General features: G+C 42.0%; 2 protein-coding genes across 2 annotated transcripts; both read left to right on the forward strand.

Moving 5' to 3' along the window:
- The first annotated feature begins 2,070 nt into the window (after nucleotides 1–2,070).
- LOC132983552 (G-protein-signaling modulator 1) lies at nucleotides 2,071–5,666 on the forward strand. Its single transcript, XM_061049897.1, has 5 exons — nucleotides 2,071–2,498; nucleotides 2,922–3,407; nucleotides 3,701–3,866; nucleotides 4,103–4,356; nucleotides 5,010–5,666. The coding sequence occupies exons 2-5, from the start codon at nucleotides 2,940–2,942 to the stop codon at nucleotides 5,148–5,150; spliced, it is 1,029 nt and encodes a 342-aa protein (XP_060905880.1). The 5' UTR covers nucleotides 2,071–2,498; nucleotides 2,922–2,939; the 3' UTR covers nucleotides 5,151–5,666.
- A 3,525-nt stretch (nucleotides 5,667–9,191) lies between these two features.
- On the forward strand, nucleotides 9,192–20,582 carry dnase2 (deoxyribonuclease II, lysosomal). Its single transcript, XM_061049902.1, has 8 exons — nucleotides 9,192–9,513; nucleotides 11,026–11,123; nucleotides 11,213–11,384; nucleotides 13,307–13,409; nucleotides 14,388–14,552; nucleotides 17,175–17,393; nucleotides 18,471–20,164; nucleotides 20,271–20,582. Exons 2-7 carry the CDS (start codon nucleotides 11,026–11,028, stop codon nucleotides 18,839–18,841), a joined length of 1,128 nt encoding a protein of 375 aa, XP_060905885.1. The 5' UTR covers nucleotides 9,192–9,513; the 3' UTR covers nucleotides 18,842–20,164; nucleotides 20,271–20,582.
- The last annotated feature ends 368 nt before the right edge of the window (nucleotides 20,583–20,950 follow it).

The following is a 20,950-nucleotide window of genomic DNA, read 5'->3' on the forward strand; positions in this document are numbered from 1 at the left end:
ACTTTATTCATCCCAGCAGGGAAATTTAGGTGTTCCAGCAGCCAGCATACATACAAACACACAACACAACACATATATACATACATAGCCCACCCATACAAAAAACATGAGCCCACAATACAGTTTGATATATGATACATGATATATGCAACTCAGGCTGTCTTCTGTCCTTACTTAAAGGGGAGTCGTTTTAAAGTGCAATTGCAGTAGGTAAAAAAGTATTTTTAAATCTGTCCCACTAAAAACACTCTTTTGTTCACACACAAGATTGTGTAAGGGATGCATGTTACTGTCCATAATGTTCAACAGTTTCTGTATCATCCTTCTCCCCATCACCACCTCCAGGGGCTCCACAGCGAGTCCCCAGCACAGAGCCAGCCCTCCTAATCAGCTTGTTAAGCTTTTTAGAGTCACAAGCCCTGATGCTGCTGCCCCAACAGACGGCTGCAAAGAAAATGGCACTTGCCACAACAGTCTGATAAAACATGGATAACATTTTGCTACACACATTAAAAGACCTAAGCTTCCTCAAGAAGTAGAGTCTGCTCTGACCCTTCTTGTAGACAGCCTCTGTGTGCTGCTTCCAGTCCAGTTTATTGTTCATGTGCACCCCCAAGCACATATTATATATTATTATATAGCGCTTTTCTAGTCTTCCGACTACTCAAAGCGCTTTTACACCGCCTGTCACACCCACCCATTCACACACTGATGGTAGTGATCGCTATGTAGTATCATCAGAAGTAACTAATCCCCTTCATACACCACCACTGAAGCAGCGGGAGCAATTCAGGGTTAAGTGTCTTGCCCAAGAACACATCTGACATGTTGCGCAGCTGGGGATCGAAACCCTCGACCTTCCGGTTGAGAGGAGACGACTCTACCAACTAGGAAATAAGAAAGCTACTATGTCGTTCCAACTTAAATAAGATGTTATTGACTTTCTTGTAACGTATGGCATTTTACTTTCCAACAACAGGTCCAGGGCCAGCTGGAGGACAATTGAGCAGTGCTCCTGGTGCTATGGATGGTGAGTGGTTCTTCTTGCTTCTCCTGGGGGTCCAGGGAAGACTATTCCAGTATTGTAATATTTTTTTATCATTACACCCCAGAAAAAAACAAAAAAATAACTTTTCTGTTGACCCCTATGCTGTTGGGAATGTGTCACCCCTTCTGACTGTGTTGTTCAGGCATCATCACTCATGTCAAGGTCCCCTACCAATTGAAAGGTGCAAGCTTCATAAACACACTACAACATATGAAACTTGCAGAGGGGTAAGAGACTGCCTGGGGGAATCTTACCCTTTAATTGTACTCCCTGCAAATAGCACAAGTGTATGTTGTGGTGTGAGAAAATAACAAAGATACCATGTCATTCCAACTTCAGAAAGATGTTGTTTACTTTCTTGTCACTTATGGCTTTACCCTTTACCTTCCAGCAACAGGCCCAGGGCAGGCAGGAGGACCAGAGCAGTGCTCCTGGAGCCATGGATGATGAGGGGTTCCTCTTGCTACTCCCGAAGGGGCCAGGGCAGATACATGATGGAGGAGTTCAAATACATTTCTCTGTTAACCCCTGAGATACTTTTAGGGACATGTCACGCCTTTTGCCTTGGCGAGGCATGACTCACAGCAGGGTCCCTTAGCAATCGAAAGGAAAAGATGCACGCCTTGTAAACACACCACAACATATGCTAGGCTGTGCATTTCTGTGCTTGAGGAGGGGTAAACACACTGCTTGGTGAAGTGTTACACAACGTCTGTGTCCCTGCATTTTCAAAAAGCAGAAGTGTGACAGTGGATGTCAGGAAATAACAAAAAAAAAAAGGTCCATCTACATAAAATGGAGATTATCGTCTCTTGTTGTCTAAATCTAGTTACCAGCATTGTCAGAGCCCCTCAGATTAAGTAGCTGCCTTTTCATGTCTCCAGTTTAAACTATAATCTCACTTACAGAGCTTCACTCACTTGTCTGACTCTACTTCTCCTTTTAGCAGCAGTGTCAACAGGAAGTGTGCCAAAACCACAGCAGTGTCAGAAGAACTGTTAGCCTGTTTCAACATGTTGCAGTGGAGTCAGTCATAATCAAATGAGCAGCACTCAAGGCAGCAGTTTAAGATTACAGCTGCTTTGACAGCGTTTAAATTGATTTCCAATGATTCAAATGGTTTCTTGGGACCATAGAACGCGAACATGTGATGCTCTTTCTGCCTTTGACAGTCCTGTTTCATAATAGATTGACATGTCATATATGGGCTAAGTAAATAGGGGTGGGCTGCGGTAAGAGGAACAGGAAGAGAGGAGACGAGTGAGAAGGTAGCAGTCAGACAGAACGGGCGAGAGCTTGTCACGTCGGTATGTGAAACTCTTCATTGCAGCCTTCTCTTTTTTTTTTTTCTACATCAAAATATTTAGAAGACAAGTGACGGGAAATATGCTGTGCTCGGTGTGTGGTGACTTCAGAGGGTGATGCTGTGAAAGTACAACTTTTATTTAAGGTAAGGTTGAATTTACATTTTGTGTGCTGCAACTTTTGAGGCAGAAATAATACATCTCAACAAGGATGACGGTGAGATTCCGGGAAAAAAAGAAAAGAAGACGCTCAATCAGTCTCTAGAAGAGGGCATTTCCTCCATCTGTGTTATCACTCACCTTTGTTGTCAAACAACTGAGAGAAAAATAGGACTTACTCTTGGATTTTCCGCTTAAACATCTGAAGCAAACTAGAACCTGCCAAACTGGTTTCACAGATATCTTTTGCACTTAAAGACACAGCTACTCCAAAGTCACCTTATCTGTAGAAAGTTATTTTTAAGGGTGAAACCAGTTGGGATTTTCTGAGCAGTACCAACAATGTCTCCTCAAAGTCTTTGACGTAAAATCCTTTACCTAACCTTGTTTTTCTTTGTATCTTCTGTCAGGATTTGACAGCAAGAGTAATGGACTGCGCAGAGATCAAAGTAGAAATGGCTGAAGAGGGGCTTCTGGGAGCTCTCCACATCACAGAAGAAGGGGACATAACCCAGGGTGTTTCTGACAGAGGGACAGTTGTTGTTGCAGAGAGCGGCACTGAAGTTTCAGCTCTTAAAAGGGAAGAGGAACACGCAGGGGAGGACAAGAAAGAAAAAGATGTAGTGAGTGAAATGTGTGTAGAAGAGCAGCGCCTGGAAAAACAACAAGAAACCCATGCAGAGGACTTAAAAGAGGACGCTGGAAACATGAACGATGGACAAAATAGAGCTGATAATGAGAGTGATGGACAGACGCTTGAGATGAGGAGGATTAATGAAAAGAAAAAAGAGAAACCAAGTGATACAGAGGAGGAAAAAGTTACTGAAATCAGCCCTGAAGTGGACATAAAGAGCTTTAAATCCTCTGAGCAACCACCTGAAGAAGACACAAAAGAGGTTGGTAGACTTTTGTTATTTCTCTTTTTTCATATGCCCTGATGTTATCACTGTAACTCAGCCATGCAGTGAACCAAGTGTTTCTTTTGTATGCTCTTTACTTAACAAGATACCCTACTAGAAAAACAACCTCATGGTGGAAAAATGATCATTTCGCTACGGAGCATGTGGGAGTACGTAGGAGTCGAGTGAATTCTTTTGCTGTGCCAACAAACATTCTGTGCCACTCGGCAAGAGACCTTTTCTCTCCCTCCCTCATTCTTTTCTCTGACACCTACACGCATGTTTCTCAGGCTCACCGGTTAACCCCGGACTTCCCGGAGTCGCTGTACGAGCTGCTCTGCACCCTCCAGGAGGGGAGGCGGCTCAATGACCAGCGCTGCTCCTTCAGCCTGGAGGGAGGTGGGCTGAGGAGGAGGTGCCACTCTGAGCCCAACACCGGCAAACCAGCACACAGAGGTGAGAGAGATTAGCAAAGCTTTTACTGTGTTTAAAAGTGTAAAGTGATGCAACTGGTGCATTTGTTTCATTGTCATGATGCTGACTCATTTTGATCAAGCTGAAACAACTCAGAACTAAACACAGTAACTTTGTGACTCAAGAATGTTTTGAAACATGTTCTCGTCTGACATGTTTTCACATCTTTGTCCGACCACTGAAAGTCTCCCGCCGTCGTCTCTGTTCTCTCTCCACAGTCATCTTTTCCTCCATGACTTCACTGCAGACGGAGGAGTTTTTCGAGCTGGTGGCCACTAGTCAGGCTCGCAGGCTGGATGACCAGAGGGCGCAGCTCGACAAGTCTCCACCAACAAAATCAAAGACCAGAAGTTTCAGAGGCAGCATAAAGCAGCTCTCTTTTGTGAGAAGGCCCGTGTCTGTTCCTGTACCAGCTCCCGCAGCGGCTCCTGTGCCCAATGAGGATCTTTATAATATGATTCTAACCACACAAGTAAGTGGTTGTGGCAACAAAAAAAACATCTAGCAAAGCCTTTTGTATTGTGCCATTTATTGTGAAGTTGTGACTTTAAAGGGGACATATTATGAAAAATCCACTTTTACAGAAAATAACATGAACATATATTTGGGTAACCTGAGTTTCTGCAGACCCACAAAACGTGAAATAAACCCATCCAGTCCTTTGTTTGTGATCTGTATAAGTCTTAAAACACAGAGAAAAATGCTCTGTTTCAAATTTGCTCAGCTTATGATGTCACAGTGGGATTCTGGTAAAAAGAAAAAATCCCCTCCCTTCCCCTGGTATCTCCACCCATGGACTCCACCCCCAGACTAGAGCAAAACTTTTGCGCAGGTCTGCCATTTTTATTCTCGCTACACAGGAGTGATGTCTACCGGGAAAACTCAGGGGGGGCTCATTGCATTTAAAGAGACACACACACCAAAACTGAGCGTTCTGAGAGAGCTGGTTTATACAGGGTCATAAACCTCTGGTGCTTGATTCATGTCATATTTTGACCAAAGCAGAGCACAGATGTTTCATTTAGACCACAGGGGGACTGTTTGAAAAGGTAGAAAAGGGGGATAATATGTCCTCTTTAAACTTAATTTCAGGCATTTATTTTTGCATTTGCTTTCCATCTTCAGGCTCAGGGCAGACTGGAGGACCAGCGCAGCAGGGCTCCTGGTCCCATGGATGACGATGACTTCTTCTCCCTCCTCCTGAGGGTCCAGGGAGGACGCATGGAGGAGCAGAGGACTGAACTACCATGCCTGCTGCAAACCTGAGATGGAGAAAAACAAAAGAACTGTGGGAGGTCACAGTGGAAACCATCCAGTATTGTAGCTTTATTAGCCTTATTTACTGTTAAAACAGCGTTACTTTTTACGCTGATGATGCTTTTTTAGGGTCATATCATCTCTTGTGATCTTGTCGTTCAGTGCTAAAGCTGTCACAAGTTTAGCGACATCGCTAATGTTTACGCAACAGTGCTATTAATGCGACTAAAGAGAGGATCCTGATGTGATTGTGAAGTTTACAAGTAAGGTATTTCAATCTTATCTTGTAGATAACAGCAATAATTGTGCTTTTTTTAAATACCTTTACTGTGTGTAAGTGATGAGTGTATGAGTGATTATGTGTTTGCACAGTTCTAAGTGTGGAGGAGGCAGTCTACTGATCTCCAGAGTTTTTCTTTTTGTACAGTAGATATTGAAACACACCAGGGCGATGGTAATAAGACAATAGTTTAAAGTGCTTGGCTGTATACTTTTCCTCCAGTAAATAAACATCTCTCTGAGCAATTTGCATCTATTCTTTTACGCATTTGGCTGAAATGTTCTCAGAAGTACCACGGTAATCACACACTTTTTATTTTAATTTTTCAAATATATCACATAGACAACAACAGCACAAACATAGGACAGTCAGAAAGGAAACCTGATCCAATCCCCAAATCCCCGAGCACTGGATCATCAGTAAGCCTGCAGCCAGACAATGACAAGAAGAATAAACTGACATATAAACAAATAAATAACAGACAGAAAATAATAAAATACATTAAAAAACAAAACAGAAAAAAGGAAAAAAATAATAAAACAATAAAAAGGTTACATAGTTATGTGGTTAGCTGTCATATCTTCAACAAAAGATAAAAATGGTTGCCAAGTGATATAGAATTTCCTGGTGCAACCTCTTATAGTATATCTGATTTTCTCTAAGTGGACAAGAAACATGACCTCCCTTATCCATTGGCCATATGTTGGGGGTGCAGAGTCCTTCCATATAGATAATATTAGTCTTCTGGCCAAAAGGGAGCAAAAGGCTATCATATTGGTTTGGTGCCCATTAACAGGAGTGTTCATCGGGGCAACACCAAACAGAGAGATCAGTGGAGAGGGGTCGACCGTTGTCCCACATATTCTTGAAAAGGTCTCAAAAACAGAGCACCAGAAACCAAAACGTTTTGGACATGTCCAGAACATATGTAACAAAGTGGCAGGAGCCTGTTTACAACTAATCACACACTTTAATTTGAATGTATTTAAAGTGTTTGTTCTTTTATTGTATTTCTAACATATCAAACACAGAGATGTCGACAACTGTAAGCTATTTTAGCAGCTGCACTAACAAGGATGTGAAAAACCTATTCTGTTTTCATCATTCATCGTTCCCTTACCGATTCACATTAACACAACCTTTTGGGGGGCACCAGGGAGAGAGACAACACCTATCTAAGCATAAAAATGTAATCGTTCATGTACAAAGAGAGGACGTATTGGTGTCTCATGTGGAGAACAAACTAAGCAGTCATGGTGGTGTTAAGTTTTCAAACACTGAAATGAATGAAAGCAGTTGTTATCACACAGTTCCTTAAATGTGATTTACAATATGGAGTCATTTTTATTCAAGGTCACATCATCCTCAAATACAGTAAAAAAAAAAACTGTAAATGTACATGTTAGGTGTGTAGTGTTGGTAGTATTTATAGAGGAAAAATAAACATAGCAACAACTGAGACACTACCCTGCAGTATTTTCTGCTATTAGCATGGTGACTCATTAAAAGACATGATCCAGCCACTTCTTCATTATCCATCCATTCATTATCTATCTAGCTTTTTTTCCCATTCGGGGTCGCAGGGGGCTGTAGCCGATCCTAGCTGCCATTGGGCGAGAGGCGGGGGTGCACCCTGGACTGTTCACCAGTCAATCACAGGGCTGACATACAGAGACAGACAACCAGCCACACTCACATTCACACCTACAGACACTTGAATTGTTGTCATTATGTCTTCATTATGTTCTTTTTTATTTTTCTTCCTCTTTTCAACAGGGACACAAACATTGAGCATTGCTTCATATGTAATACAAAGAAGATGCCATGCATACAGGTCTGAGGTTTCTAGCCTTGGCTAAGTTGCAACTCCAGCTGACCCTGCCTGTAGCCTTTTGCAGAAGAATTGGACTGGAGGCATGCACTGTGATATGACAGTACCTTCCTCCCACCCACACACCCAGACCCCACCCCACCCCAGCAGTGTTGTAACTGAAATACACAGAAATGTGAACAGAAAGTAACCATTGTAACTATGTATATAATATTGAAACAGCAATTTAATTCTTCATGACACTGCCAGACAGGCAGCATCGTGTCTGAGCACATTTATTCATGTTATTCTTTTTCAGGGCACAACAGCAGAGAAAGAAAAAGAGAAGTCAAGGACCTAAGCTACCTACAAAGAGAGACAGAAAAGCATTGGACTTAAAGGAATACAGGAAGTAGTGATATTGTACAAATACAGAGATTATATAAGAGTTTCAGCCTTGTTACTTAAAAACATTGAAATCTATCAGTTATTTATTTTCTGATGGTAATGTGTTCCTCTTGCTGAGAAGGATGACTGACCAAATGTAGTTCTGCGTTTTGGTGCTCTCTATCTATTCTTGTAATATATTTTTGTATTTATTCATTTCACAGGAATATAAAGATGAAGCACATGGAGACAATAGAAACGCTCGCGTGTGGGAGTGGTAGAAACAACCTGTAAGACATGGCGACATGTAAAAGCTACAAAACAAACAAACCTAACAAGATATCAGACTTCACATAGAAAGTGCAAACATGTAGATCAAACAAGCGGACAAAAAACAAACAATGAATGAGTGTCAGTTTCTTATGAGAAGTATTTTTATACATAATCACTGACATAGAGGAATTAATCAAGTTAACAGATTAATTCCATAAAATGACTCTGATATCTGATTGAGAATTGATGGAGGGATGTTTTATTCAAAGAAAAGTGACTTTTTTTTTAAGCTTTTTTAGACCTGCTCTAATTTGTTACTAAAGTGTTGCTGGAGCTCTGCTGTGGGTTCAGTCCCCTCAGTTCAGAGGAAAGCTTTCTGAGGAAGTCCTGGTTGGTCTACTTAAGTTAGGTTAGAGGTGACTCGAGGACACGGCATCGTTTCCTCAAACAGAGCTTCACTATGTGATGTTTTTGAAACGCAACGCTGTGACAAACATTACTCCCTGAGATCCATGTTTTAAAGGAGAAAAGGATGTTCAGGTCAAGTAGAAGAAGTTCATTTATGCAACCTCATAAATGGGTTCATTAAACTCACCTAAAGCATAAAGCCTAAATGAAAGCATCACATGGAAATTAAAGATCATGTTATATTCCAGTTCTTGATGACACAGACATTATTCTGTCACATCATGAACTATACGCTGGTCGACATCTGTTCCAATTAATCAGGTGATTTAAGGACGGATAAACATTTGAATGAAAAGAGGAACAGAGGAGGAGCAGAATAAAGGCAAGGACTAAAATAAAACCACATTGTGACCACAATTGTGAAAGAATCAAACAGTGTGAAACAACAAAAAGCCAGCTAACCACATTCAAGTTCCACTTTTGTGTTTTATGAAAAATAGTGCAGTTTGGACCTCAGAAGTTTTTTGTTTTTGCACACTTCTGCGATCCGTTAAAAACGACCTTGGGACCCACTTTTGGGTCCTGACCCACCAGTTAAGAACCACTGGCTTATAACATAGGCCTACTATGTATCCTACACACTGCACATTGCTGCCTTTTGGTAACCAACCAACTTTTGGTTTGCATGTGTGTATTGTTGATATATGAATCATAGGGACCCCCAAACTACCAAGAAGTTGGGTGAAATTATGTTTTCCCAAAACAAATTTAGATTCATGCCACAGAGGGTTAAGGAGGAACGCCCTGTCAAAGAAACCCCGCCCACTGGGAAACGTCACAGACCACGAGACTATAACCTAGGACTTTTAGAGAAGGATAAGACGAGAACCAGGAAGTTCCTGAGGGACAAAACCGACTTTAACTTCACTTTTACATTTTATTCGTTTTTAATAATCTTGTTGTGAAGACTATTTGGATTTTGCTTAATGATATAATATTTGGTTACATTTTACGTAAGAAACCTTCGGTGTTATCGGTAGTCGACATTTTGAATGAAGTCACTGTCTCATCCTTGAAGTCTTGTCCCAGACGTAAATAAGGAAGTACGCCAAATTGAAACTTTTCAGGATTGGGAGCTACAGCCAATTTTATGCTGTGAATACGATCATTAAATACATGAGGACATAAGTGAGGAGGAAGGCATTAAGACAGAGGTAGGTACAAGAAGTTTAATGGCGTTTATCATGTTTTATTAGAGAATGAAGTTTATTGTATCTCAGTCTGAGATTTGTTTTCTCTAGTTTCTAAGGTCTGCTTTTTCATTTTTGGTTTTAGTTTCTTATATTTGTAAAAGGGAGTCGCTTTGCTTGGTGTTTGCTTTGTCTTTGTTAAACTTTTGTAGACTTTTTGTAACTTTTGTGTCTTTTAACCTGAATATTCAGTATTTTGACAAAACGCTGATCCTGAGATAAGTGTTGAAAAGGGGAAGCACAAAAAACCTTCAAGTGCTTTGTGTTTGTATTTTCAGTCTTTATTAATCAATTAACAAACAGTTCATTAAACTGTTGTACATTTATCAAATGAGTCCAAGCAGCATATTAAGATGATACAATACACAATAAAACGACCAGAAAACAACAAAACAGAAACACAATAATCACCTGAAATATACCAAAATAAAATACACTTTGGAGGTGGCTTTAATCAAAGTCAAACTTCAGTTTCAATGCACTTCTTTTCCCCAACTTTTTCAAAGACTGATAACAAAGATTTGCAATTAATTTTCAAATGCTACAACATTTGAAATAACTTCTAAAACATCTATGTTTGAGAATGTAGAGTTGACCTTTTAATCAAAATATTATTCCACAAAAATGAAAGGTCTTGGTTCTGCTTAAACACACCTACCTTTAACATGTAATACGGCAGTAGCTCAGTCTGTGGCGACATGGGTTGCTAAGTTGGGGGCGGCTGTGGCTCAGTTGGTAGAGTCGTCTCCTCTCAACCAGAAGGTCGAGGGTTCAATCCCCAGCTGGGCAACATGTCCAATGTGTCCTTGGGCAAGACACTTAACCCTGAGTTGCTCCCACTGCTTCGTAGGTGGTGTATGAATGGGATTAGTTACTTCTGATGGATGATACAACTAAGCGATCTCTACCATCAGTGTGTGAGTGGGTGGGTGTGACCTGCAGTGCAAAAGTGCTTTGAGTAGTCGGAAGTCTAGAAAAGCACTATATAAGCTCAAGTCCATTTACCATTTAACTGCAGGGTCGCCAGTTCAAATCAAGTTTCCCTTAAGCAAGGCACCGAACCCCCCAACCAGCTCAGGAGCGCCCGCTGTGGGCAGCCCCCCCCTGACATCTCTCCACTAGTGCATGTCCATAGCATCCTGTTTGTGCACATGCATTTCATCTTATGTGTGTAGCATGTTCAACAACAGTGTCAAATTGAATTTCCCCTCACAGGATTAATGAAGTGTATCTTCTTCACGCTGTATGCTCAAAAAGGATTGGCTCACCATCTGCGATCAATACTTGCACCCCACGTGTGCTTAGGTATTGACAGCACTAACAATTATTACTTTAGTTGATTCACCGCTCCATACTGCCCTAATTCTTGAGCTGAGGATCATAAATGAATAAAGAATCCCATTTCCTTTGTGACTGTTAAAGTACATATATATTTTATGAAATGATTAATTCAACAAGTCTGCCTCTTGTTCCTAGATGATTCTGTTCCTGTCCCTGTTGATCACCTTTGTGCCACTAGAGGGCGACACCTCACCAATCAGCTGCTACAATGACCGAGGAGATGCAGTTGATTGGTACCACATTGCTTATTACCCTGGAGCTTTTATGCATTAATAGCATTGGGTGTCACACTAAACTACACATTTCTCGTTCTCTGTTTTAGGTTTTATTTATACAAGCTGCCCAAAGAACACGGCAGAAAGTCTCCCCAGCAGGGCGGTCTGTATTTACTGCTGGAGAAAGGGAGCGAGGGCTGGACTAATGGGAAGGGAACAGTGAACGACACCACAGGAGCTCTGGGCAGGACGGTCGGACAGCTGTACTCGCGAGGAAAGGTCTGCTCCCATCATGCATCTGGTTTTTTTCGATCACAGAAATTGAACAAATACTGAGTCTTAAGTGATTGCCCGTCCACATGTGATTCAGAGGTTAACTTACAACGCACTTTCACTTCCCTTATGATTCACATTTTAAACATATAATGTGGAATAACAAAGACTATGTTCCTTTTTGTGGCAGCCAGGATTTCACTGTTTTTTGGATGTCTTTCTTAAACGCAAATGATATACATGTAAATGACAGATTCACACCTGACCTGCTTCTAAAACTCTGTCATTCTAAACTTGACAGTGACCTTTTATTTGACAAAGTTATTTAATGTCCTTGAACTACTTTTGGAGCTCTTTATGCCTCCATTGTAGAGATCAGACAGTGGACCGAGTCAGAAATCAGGAAGAGAGAGATTAGGGAACGACATGTAGGAAAGGAGCCCCAGGTCGGACCCGAACCCGGGCCGCCCGCCCCGAGGACCACAGCCTCCATACATCGGGCACACGCACCAACCACCACGCTATGGGCGCCCCTGAACTCACTTTATTGTTATTCCTTGATGTATTATTACATCAGAAGTGTTTGACGCCGTTGTTGTAAATCTTAGCAGATTTCTTTATTTAACCAGGAAAGAAACTCGGTGAGATAAAAGTCTCTTTTGTGTCCTGGTCAAGACAGGCAGCAGCACAATTTACAGAGATCCACAAAAACAACGAGCAGCCACACAAACTAATACAAAAAAAAAAATCACCATTAGACATTAACGGAAGAATGTGTGCTAACATTAGCCTGCTAACACAACAAATGCAGCTCGAGACAAGGACGATTTTGTCCACCGCTTGCGCTTCGTTAATTATGATGCGGTCCAGTTTGACCAATTTGTCAAAACCCAAGGGCGGAGGGGGGTTGGAGGTGTGTCGCTGTAGGAGAGCGGAGGCTTCAGTGTGGAGGGGGTGTGGCCAAACAGCAGTTTGTTTTGGCTTCATGCTGGTGCTCAAGGGCGACATCTACTGGATCAAAAAAGTCGCACATTCTTCCTTTAAAAGACACAAATAACAAGTCAAAACAGCAAATGTTTTGTCAAGGTCATCTTCAAACACATCAGGGTGAACATCTACAGACTCTGAGTCATTCAACAGCCCCTTAAAAGCATCCAATCAGAGCAGCTCGTTAAGTCTCAGCTCTTTTTGTGATCCGTTCCGAGTAAAGGGAGCAGCAAACTTAAACGCCTTTCCCCCCCCCGGTTCAGTTCTGACTTTTGGATCAGACTTACAGAAAAGGTCTCGCTGTGCTTTTCTGGCTGATGTAGATCAGAGGTGTATGAAGGAAGAAGACCAAAGAAAGATTTGTAGATAAGAATACTCCAGTGTAGGGTCAAAGAAGTTCATCCAACACGTGCATACAACAAACAGTGATGGGATGTAAAATTAGTGATGAACCTCAGAGCTCTGAGATACACAGTATGCAGAGTACGCTTTGAGACGAGGCATGCATAAGACACAAGACATACAAAGTGTAACACGCCGATGTTTGTTCAGGAAATACGTGTTGTCGTGCTTTGCATACTTAGATTTTCCTTCAGACATCAGCAGATATTTTTGGGTCCAGTTTCTGCTTTTTCACAGCAGTTCTTCTGACGAATTTAAAATAAAAAAGAAACTGAGAATGAGAACTGAAAGTTACTGATTAAATACACAGTCTGTGTGTTTGTCTGAACAGCTGTTGGAGAGGTCACAGTTTTTTCAGTGGCGGTTTCGTGCATAACTAAAAAAAAACAGCGCTGCACAAGCTGAAGTCCATTCACCATTTGTAAACCTCAGCTTATCGATCTTAAGATACTCTATTCCTTTTAAAGCCAAACTGTGTGATTTCTTGTTCGTCTAGTGTTTTGTTTGGCCTTAAATGTGTGTTTTGTCCCTCTTAACAGAACACAGAGTTAGCGTACATCCTCTACAATGACCAGAGGCCTCCCCAGGACTTCGGTGGCAGATGGTTTGACAACAGCGGCAGCAGAGGGGGGCACACCAAAGGTGAACACCAAGGCGATCTCACTCGAATACTAAGGCTGCACAGAAAGGCCGGGGAGAATCGACATAATACTTAAAACATGGACAACTGCGTCATTCATCTGTCATGTGTTAGTTAAATCAATGGGTGCACGTTTGTCCTTTAATCAGGTGATTTTATATGCCTGCTTGAAATGATAATGCACGTTGATAACAGCTTAATTGAATACATTAACAATCTATTTAACAACACTTTGATTACCTGACTGTGCAGCTGTCCTCAGTCGCACACGATTACACAGCATTTTTTTTGGTTCCATCTCACCGCTAGTGTTGTTTTCAGTCATGGCAGGACGATGCACTGTGGAAGGAAACTCTGAGAGAAGGACTCAAGACGTGCAAAAAATGTAATTCAGTGGATACCTTCTTCAAGACAGGAACCAAAGAAAATACTTGACTCTGAGGAAGGACGCAGTGTGTTGAAACTTTAGTCTTTCGCATCTTTATTCAATTTGCCGAAGTGATTCGTGTGCTCAGTATTTTCTTTGGTTCCTCTCTTGAAGAAGGTGTCACCTGTGCACTACCTGCTCAGCTCCCCCCCAAAAAAATGATAGAAACTGTTGCAAATGAGAGGTAAAATCAAGTCGATGTTGGACTAAACAGTGGCCAGTAACGTGTCTCTAAATGAAATATACTGTTGCTCCAGAGCTGCTGAAGTTGTAGTGATATCTGAAATTGTTAGGCTAGTTGAAAAAATGTCTTAAAAACTAAGTGAGCATTTAAAGATTTATTTTTTGGCTTTTTGTGCCTTTATTAGAGCGATAGGACAGTGGATAGTCAGAAATCAGGGAGAAAGAGAGTGAGGGGAATGACATGCGGGAAAGGAGCCACAGGTCGGATTTGAACCTGGGCCGCCCGCTTAGCGCCCATGTGAAGTCTAACCCTCTGCAGGTGAAACCCTTAATTTAATCCTGACAGATTTAATGTCTCTCTCTTCCTCAGGCGTCGTCCTGCTGGATAAAAATCAAGGCTTCTGGTTGGTCCACAGCACCCCTCACTTCCCCCCGGTCCAACAGGAAGGACAGTTTTATTACCCCAACAGCGGCCTGATCAATGGACAGAACTTCATCTGCGTGACTTACCCGCTCGACCGCTTCCAGACCATCGGTGAGACTGCAGTCCTGACATTTAGCACAGGCATTATTAAAAAGAAGAAACACTTTATTCATGTTTTTACACAGAATTTGGAATTATGTGTTATTATATCAGCCACTCAAGTAATCCCCTGCGGATACAATGAAAGTTCTGAAGTCTATAATGATGTGTAATATATTTAAGCGGTTATTCATTATTGATTGGTGCATTACAATTCCCTTAAGAGCTGCTTAGTGAAACAGTCTTTAATTTACTGCACGACTCTCCTCTTAAGTTCTGCTGCTGCTTCTTAACCCTAAATATACCGGTAAGTCTTTTTTTGACATGACATGTAAAACACCTTCAACTAAAGGCAGGGCTGGTCATTTTTGAAAACTAGCATGATTTTGAAAGTAGCATTCCCTCAGTGCTCCGTCTGGTCTGCACCCACCCCCTCCCCTCTGTGCTCCCTCAAAAGCCACGCCCCCTCACTTACATGCACGAGCACCGTCGTTGCTCCAGAAGCGGACCTCAGCTCATCTCTTACATTGTGTAGAAACTACGCCGTCTCATGTCTCATTCAGCGGTAAGTAAACTCACAGCATAAACTCCGTCATCAGTGACGCGCTTTGAGTGTGGGCTAGTGCACGCAAGGAGGTAGAGAGCGAGCAGGGAGACAGGGAGGCGTCTGATTGGTTCATCAGATTGGTACCTCGTGTCAGACATTGGTTGAAGTTTTTTCAGGCTTACAAACTGCTACAGATGACGGATTTTCTTTGTTCCTTTTTCAGAGAACATGAGTTATTCATTTCTGTCAGGACCTAAAGACAACTTCAAACAAAATCTTAAAAAGTGTATCTGGGGCGCTGGTGGCGCAATGGTTAGGGCGCGCGCCCCATGTATTGAGGCTGTCGTCTCAAGCGGGCGGCCCAGGCTCGCATCCTGCCTGTGGCCTCCTTCCCGCATGTCGTTCCCCACTCTCTCTCCCTGGTTTCCGACTCTGTCCACTGTCCTATCTCTCCATTAAAGGAACAAAAAGACCAAAAATAAATCTTTAAAAAAAAAGTGTATCTGGAGAAAATTACCAACCCTGCCTTTAAGTTAAAAAATGATACCGATAACTATCATTGTTGTTAGAATTGTTAAGAATATTTGACTTTTTCTTAAGCTGTGTAATAAGTTTAGGTTACAAATGGTTTCTCCCTCTCATCTTAAAAGAGATGTCCTCGGTCGTTACCGTCCTGTTGTCACTCAGTACTTAATAATCCAGTCAGGTGTTGACAGAACAACAACAATCGCACTCCAAAATAATCAGCATAAACAGGTGTCATCGCCATGACGCCGCGCCGCCTGTGTAGTTCTCTGGCAGACCCAGCAGTTGGCACAGTTGCTCGGGGGTAATGTAATTAGGTAGAGAGGTATGTTACCATAGAGATATCGGCACTCACACTGCGGCATGCGTGTGCTCCATCAGATTGGTGTCTCTCCAGCTGGGACGCTGCGAGTGCGACAGTGTCCGGGGTGACACGAAGGCGCGCAGAATAACAGTTTTTGTCAAAGCACAGAAGGTGATAACAGCCTCGTCACATCTCATCTCAGAGCTCCTCGCAGCATCGATTTGCACATCAATGAACTGAGATGTGACATACATTAAAACGCTCGATCCACACTGTGAGGGCTAGAATGTTTTTTTCTGGAATTTGTTCATAACTATCAGTTTAAGGGTAACCAAAGATCTTTTTTTTTTTTTTTTTTTAAGATTTCATTTTAGGCTTTTTTTTATCCCTTTATTGGAAAGATAGGACAGTGGATAGAGCTGGAATTCAGGGAGAGAGAGAGAGAGATGGTGGGGAAAGGAGCCACAGGTCGGATTCAAACCAGGGCTTGGAGAACTATAGCCTTCGTACATGGGGCGTGCACACTAACCATTAGACTACCGCCCCCGTAACCATGGATCAGGCCTATTCAAGTGGTGGCCCAGGGGCCAACTCGTGCCCGCGGATCAGTTCTATTTACAATTAAAAAATAAATCAATTATAAACGGGGGGGGACTTGTGAACGACTGTCATTGTTGCCACAGTAAAGTGTTCAAACAGCACAGCGCTCCCGTTCAATAGAACATCTTTGGTCCTGTGCTCTCAGCCTATCACAAGCTTGTGTTGTTGATGGAGAGAAAAAAAATCAGCTTTCTCGCACTGAACTGCCGTGGTGGGCTCGCTTGTCTGGCCCTCGGTTCCGTAGCTTTCTGAACATTTGGCCCCCTGGACAATAGAGTTGAGTAGCCCTGCCATAGATCTTTTAATCCGTCCAATGGGGTGGCAGAATAGGTGTACCACATTAAATCCTTTTAACGGGAGCTCCCTGGTGTGCGGATCTAATTGCCCGTTCGTTTTGGATCCAGCACCCACTAAGGGATGTGCTTCTGTTATCTTTATAAGCTTAAAACAATAAATCCAAAAAGATAGATTAATGGACTTTTCTCCTTGCAGTAAGTTTCTATGTCTGTATGTCCAGAACTGGGTGCTCGGTTGTTGCCCTGCCTCTGCACCAATGTCACACAGACGATGCTTTTCATTTACTGCACTTAATGAAAACGGTAATTCTGCAGAGCCCTTAGCAGCGTTTGTCTTGAATCCAATTTGTTTCGCACCACAGGAGAGCAGCTTCAGATCAATCAGCCTAATGTGTACGACTGTGATGTCCCCGAGTCCTTGGCGTCCCTGGTGCCCGCTCTGGCTGCCGTCTGTGAGAAGAAACATCTGCCGGGTCACGTCGCTCCGCACGTCAAACCCGTGGCCAATCGCAGCGTGACTCTCACCTCAAAGGACGGCACCGACTTCATCAACTTTGCCAAAGGGGCTTCTTTTGACAACGGTACGACTAACTTTCAGAGATGAGAGTCGTTTAAAGTCGACTCCAGCCACCCTTCATCTAGTCCCCGCTTCACCTTGAGTTTGTAGGTATAGATAGGCTTATGTAACTGTTACAGTGTCAAAACCTTCTTTTGATTTAGTTTTTTATACTTTGATTTTGATATGAGCATAGAACACATGAGGGCTTGGACGTTACAGTATAATCTTTGCAAAATACAGGCACAGTTCACAATGCAGTTGAATGCACACACAGACATTCAGACATACAGAAATACATATTTAAGAGTCTATGTAGCATTCCCATTTTACCCTGTATCTCCCTCTCCCATCTCCATACATCAGATAGTTAATGATGTTTAGAAAGAGACTAGCATTTTGTGAATGATTTTTTTAAACTTGTGACCATGGAAATCTTGAAAAGATATTTGTCTCTTTTACTGAGACCTTCAGGGTTTTGTTTCCAAGCTGCATGAAGGTCAAAGAGAAATTCAATGTTATATCCAGAGTGTCTGCGATTAACTGCCCAGCTCCTTAACAGAAAGGTGTAACATTCGGACAAGACTGAAAAACATGAACATATACCACAGACACCACCCCACATTAAAAGTTAATTTTATTTAATGTAAGACAGAAGACTGTTAAAGTCGGGCATACCAGCCATAATTCAACACTTATCCTGTATACACACAGTTGAAAAGTTAAAGTCAAAATACTGAAAATCAATCAATCAATTAATTTCAATTTATATGACGCCAATTTAAAAAAAAAAAAGTGTCTTTAAAAAAAGCAGGTGTAGGTCGTACACTTTATTATAGTATTGAATAAGGTCATTTGTTTTGTAGTGGTGCCAGATCAAAAAGAAAAATCTTCCTTTAATTACATTTTTTTGATACTTGGCACCAATTCTGAAAGTGTTACTTTGTTCTCAGCGTTTCTGCTGAGCTCATCAAATCTGGAAAAAATCTTCTTCCTCTCATTGTTTTTTTTTTTTAAAGCTTGGTCCTAACACTCTTTAGAGAAATGCAGGAAGTTTCAGGACAAATGGTAATTAAAGAAACATGTTCTCATCTTTTATCAGACCTGTATCACTCCTGGGTGGCCCCCTCCCTCCAGTCAGACCTCCTGGTGCAGTTCTGGATTCACTCCACCGGCATCCTCCCCTCTGACTGCTCGCAGGGCTGGAAGGTCCTGGACATCAAGCTCATCAACCCGGGCCAGTCGTTCACCTTCAAGGCCAGCCAGGATCACTCCAAGTGGGCTGTGAGCCCCAACGCGGCGGGGTCCGGTCCTGGAGGAGGCTGGGTGTGCGTGGGAGACATAAACCGCAACCAGGCGGAGGAGAAGCGTGGCGGAGGTACGGTATGTCTGCAGGACCCTGTGGTGTGGAAGGCTTACCGGACTGCAGCGCTACAGTGTGAGGCGTGCGGAGGAGGAATGATCCAGTGTTGACGCCCTGCTGGAGCAAGGTGGGTCGACGAGGCTTAAGGAAAGGGCATCATGGGTAAAAAGAGGGAGAGTTTAGAAGATGTGAGTTTTTATGAGAAATGTTTGAAAATATTTGGCACAATTTAAACAAGTCAGTTAATGTCTGGTGAAATTAAATTAAAACGACTCATGTTTGATACTAATGTTTCTAAATACTTTTAAAATTTGTCACTGCTCTGAAAGCACAGAAAACAAAGAAATGTAGAAATATCTAACTAGAACTGATGGCGTTCACCAGAAATCCCATCACTCAAAGTGAAGCACGAATCAGAAATGATCAAATGTGTTTTTCAGGGGCCTTTGAGGCACCATTCACTCGGTCATTCACTAGTTTAAAATGGTTACCGACAGTTTCCAAGGGCTTTAACATCCTCCTCTTCAAACTAAATGCTCACAGAAAAAAAACGCTGGTGGAGTAGAAATAGTCCAAACTGACAGGAAATAAAGTGCTTTAAGGGATATGTGGTGTTCACTTTGACAAATACAAAAACCACAAAGTGCCACTTTTACTGAAAGCCTTTGTTTAAGAGTCTTTATGACCACTAATTAAAGTGAACAGGAGAAACTTTAGACTATGCAAGTGCTGCCTCACAAACTCAAAGTATTCCTGTTAAAATCAACATGAGGCCGATCTGTGGCTGTGATCTCAGGGAGCGCGCTGAGCGTTGCTGGTTGTGAATGTACAAAGAGGTCAAAATGCTCCAGCTACACCTGTAGTATGAAGAGCAACTCTATTAACAAATTAGACTGATGTGTAACAGCTTGTGGCCTTCATCAGGGGAGGAAAGAAATGGAGAAAAAGGTTAAAAAAAAATCTAAAATACTGTATAAAGACAACCAATCAAATACATCCACATATATATCAGCCAATGATGCTGCATTCATGAGCTGCTCGGGTGGTCCAAGTTTCCGAGTTGGGAAGTCGTTCTTCCGACTTCAGTTTGTTGAAGTGATTTCAGCTCGGAAAGTCAAAAAAACAGTGTAGATGCTAAGATGAAAATCTGTGTAATGTCTCTGTTAAAAGTTAGATTTGACCAAAGAGTTGATGTGCAAAACCTGAATTAATGAAAAAGTATGTTAACATTAAAAAAACATATTTTGCTCCCCATGTGATGACGATTCTGACGTCAAGCCGGCAAGTCGGGCACCTATTCTTTCCTGAGTTTCCAAGTTGTTATTCTGACTTGAGCAGGCGTTCACGTGCATTTAACAACTCAGAAATAGTTTTTTCCCCGATTTTTCCGACAACACATGAATGCACCATTAGGCACACGCAAAGGTGGGCTGGTTAGGTTTGTTGGCCTGACCAGTGAGCACAGACATGGAGGTGGGGGGGCGTGTCCAACAAAGGCCAGGATGACACCACACCTGGTCAACAAGTGGATTTACTGAGCTTTAAATGTTTGAACTATGAGGACTATGACACAATCAGAACATGCTCACACTTATGAGACGACAATAATCTCCAGACGAGGGTGCTTTAAAACTTTGTTTTTTATGAATATTTGTCTTGTATACCTGATAATTGATTGTCTTTGCTTTTTAAATGTAATTTGACGTATCCAGAACCTTCTCATTGTCATGTGTCTGAGACGTTCTGGTCGTCATATCACATCTACAAATACACTCATTCACATTCTGACAATGATTTGCTTGAAAATAAAGATGCTGGCTATCTTGAATCTTAATATAAAGGCTTGAGCCGTGGTGTTTTTTTTGTTGCTGCTTATGTACACTCACCTTGCTTTGTTTACCTTCTGTCATGAAATATAGAACTATGAGACATAGAGAGACTACTTTAATAGCTTTTGATGGGACGCTCAGCAGCATGTGGGTATATCGAGCGTGGAATATGTCATCACACATCAGTCAAAAAGAAATGAGATTCATATAAAAGTAAATTTATTACCACAAAAATAGGACATCCTGTGTGTAGTGCATAAACAGCTTTGATAAGAGACAACACAGCGCCGACATGACTGCATCTTCTCAATGTGTATACTGAATACATTCTAATGCAAACATGGGTAAGATTAGCATCCGTCAGAGAAAAAGGCACTAAAACACTCAGTA

Source organism: Labrus mixtus, chromosome 11, assembly GCF_963584025.1.
Source record: "Labrus mixtus chromosome 11, fLabMix1.1, whole genome shotgun sequence".
Lineage (NCBI taxonomy): Eukaryota > Metazoa > Chordata > Actinopteri > Labriformes > Labridae > Labrus > Labrus mixtus.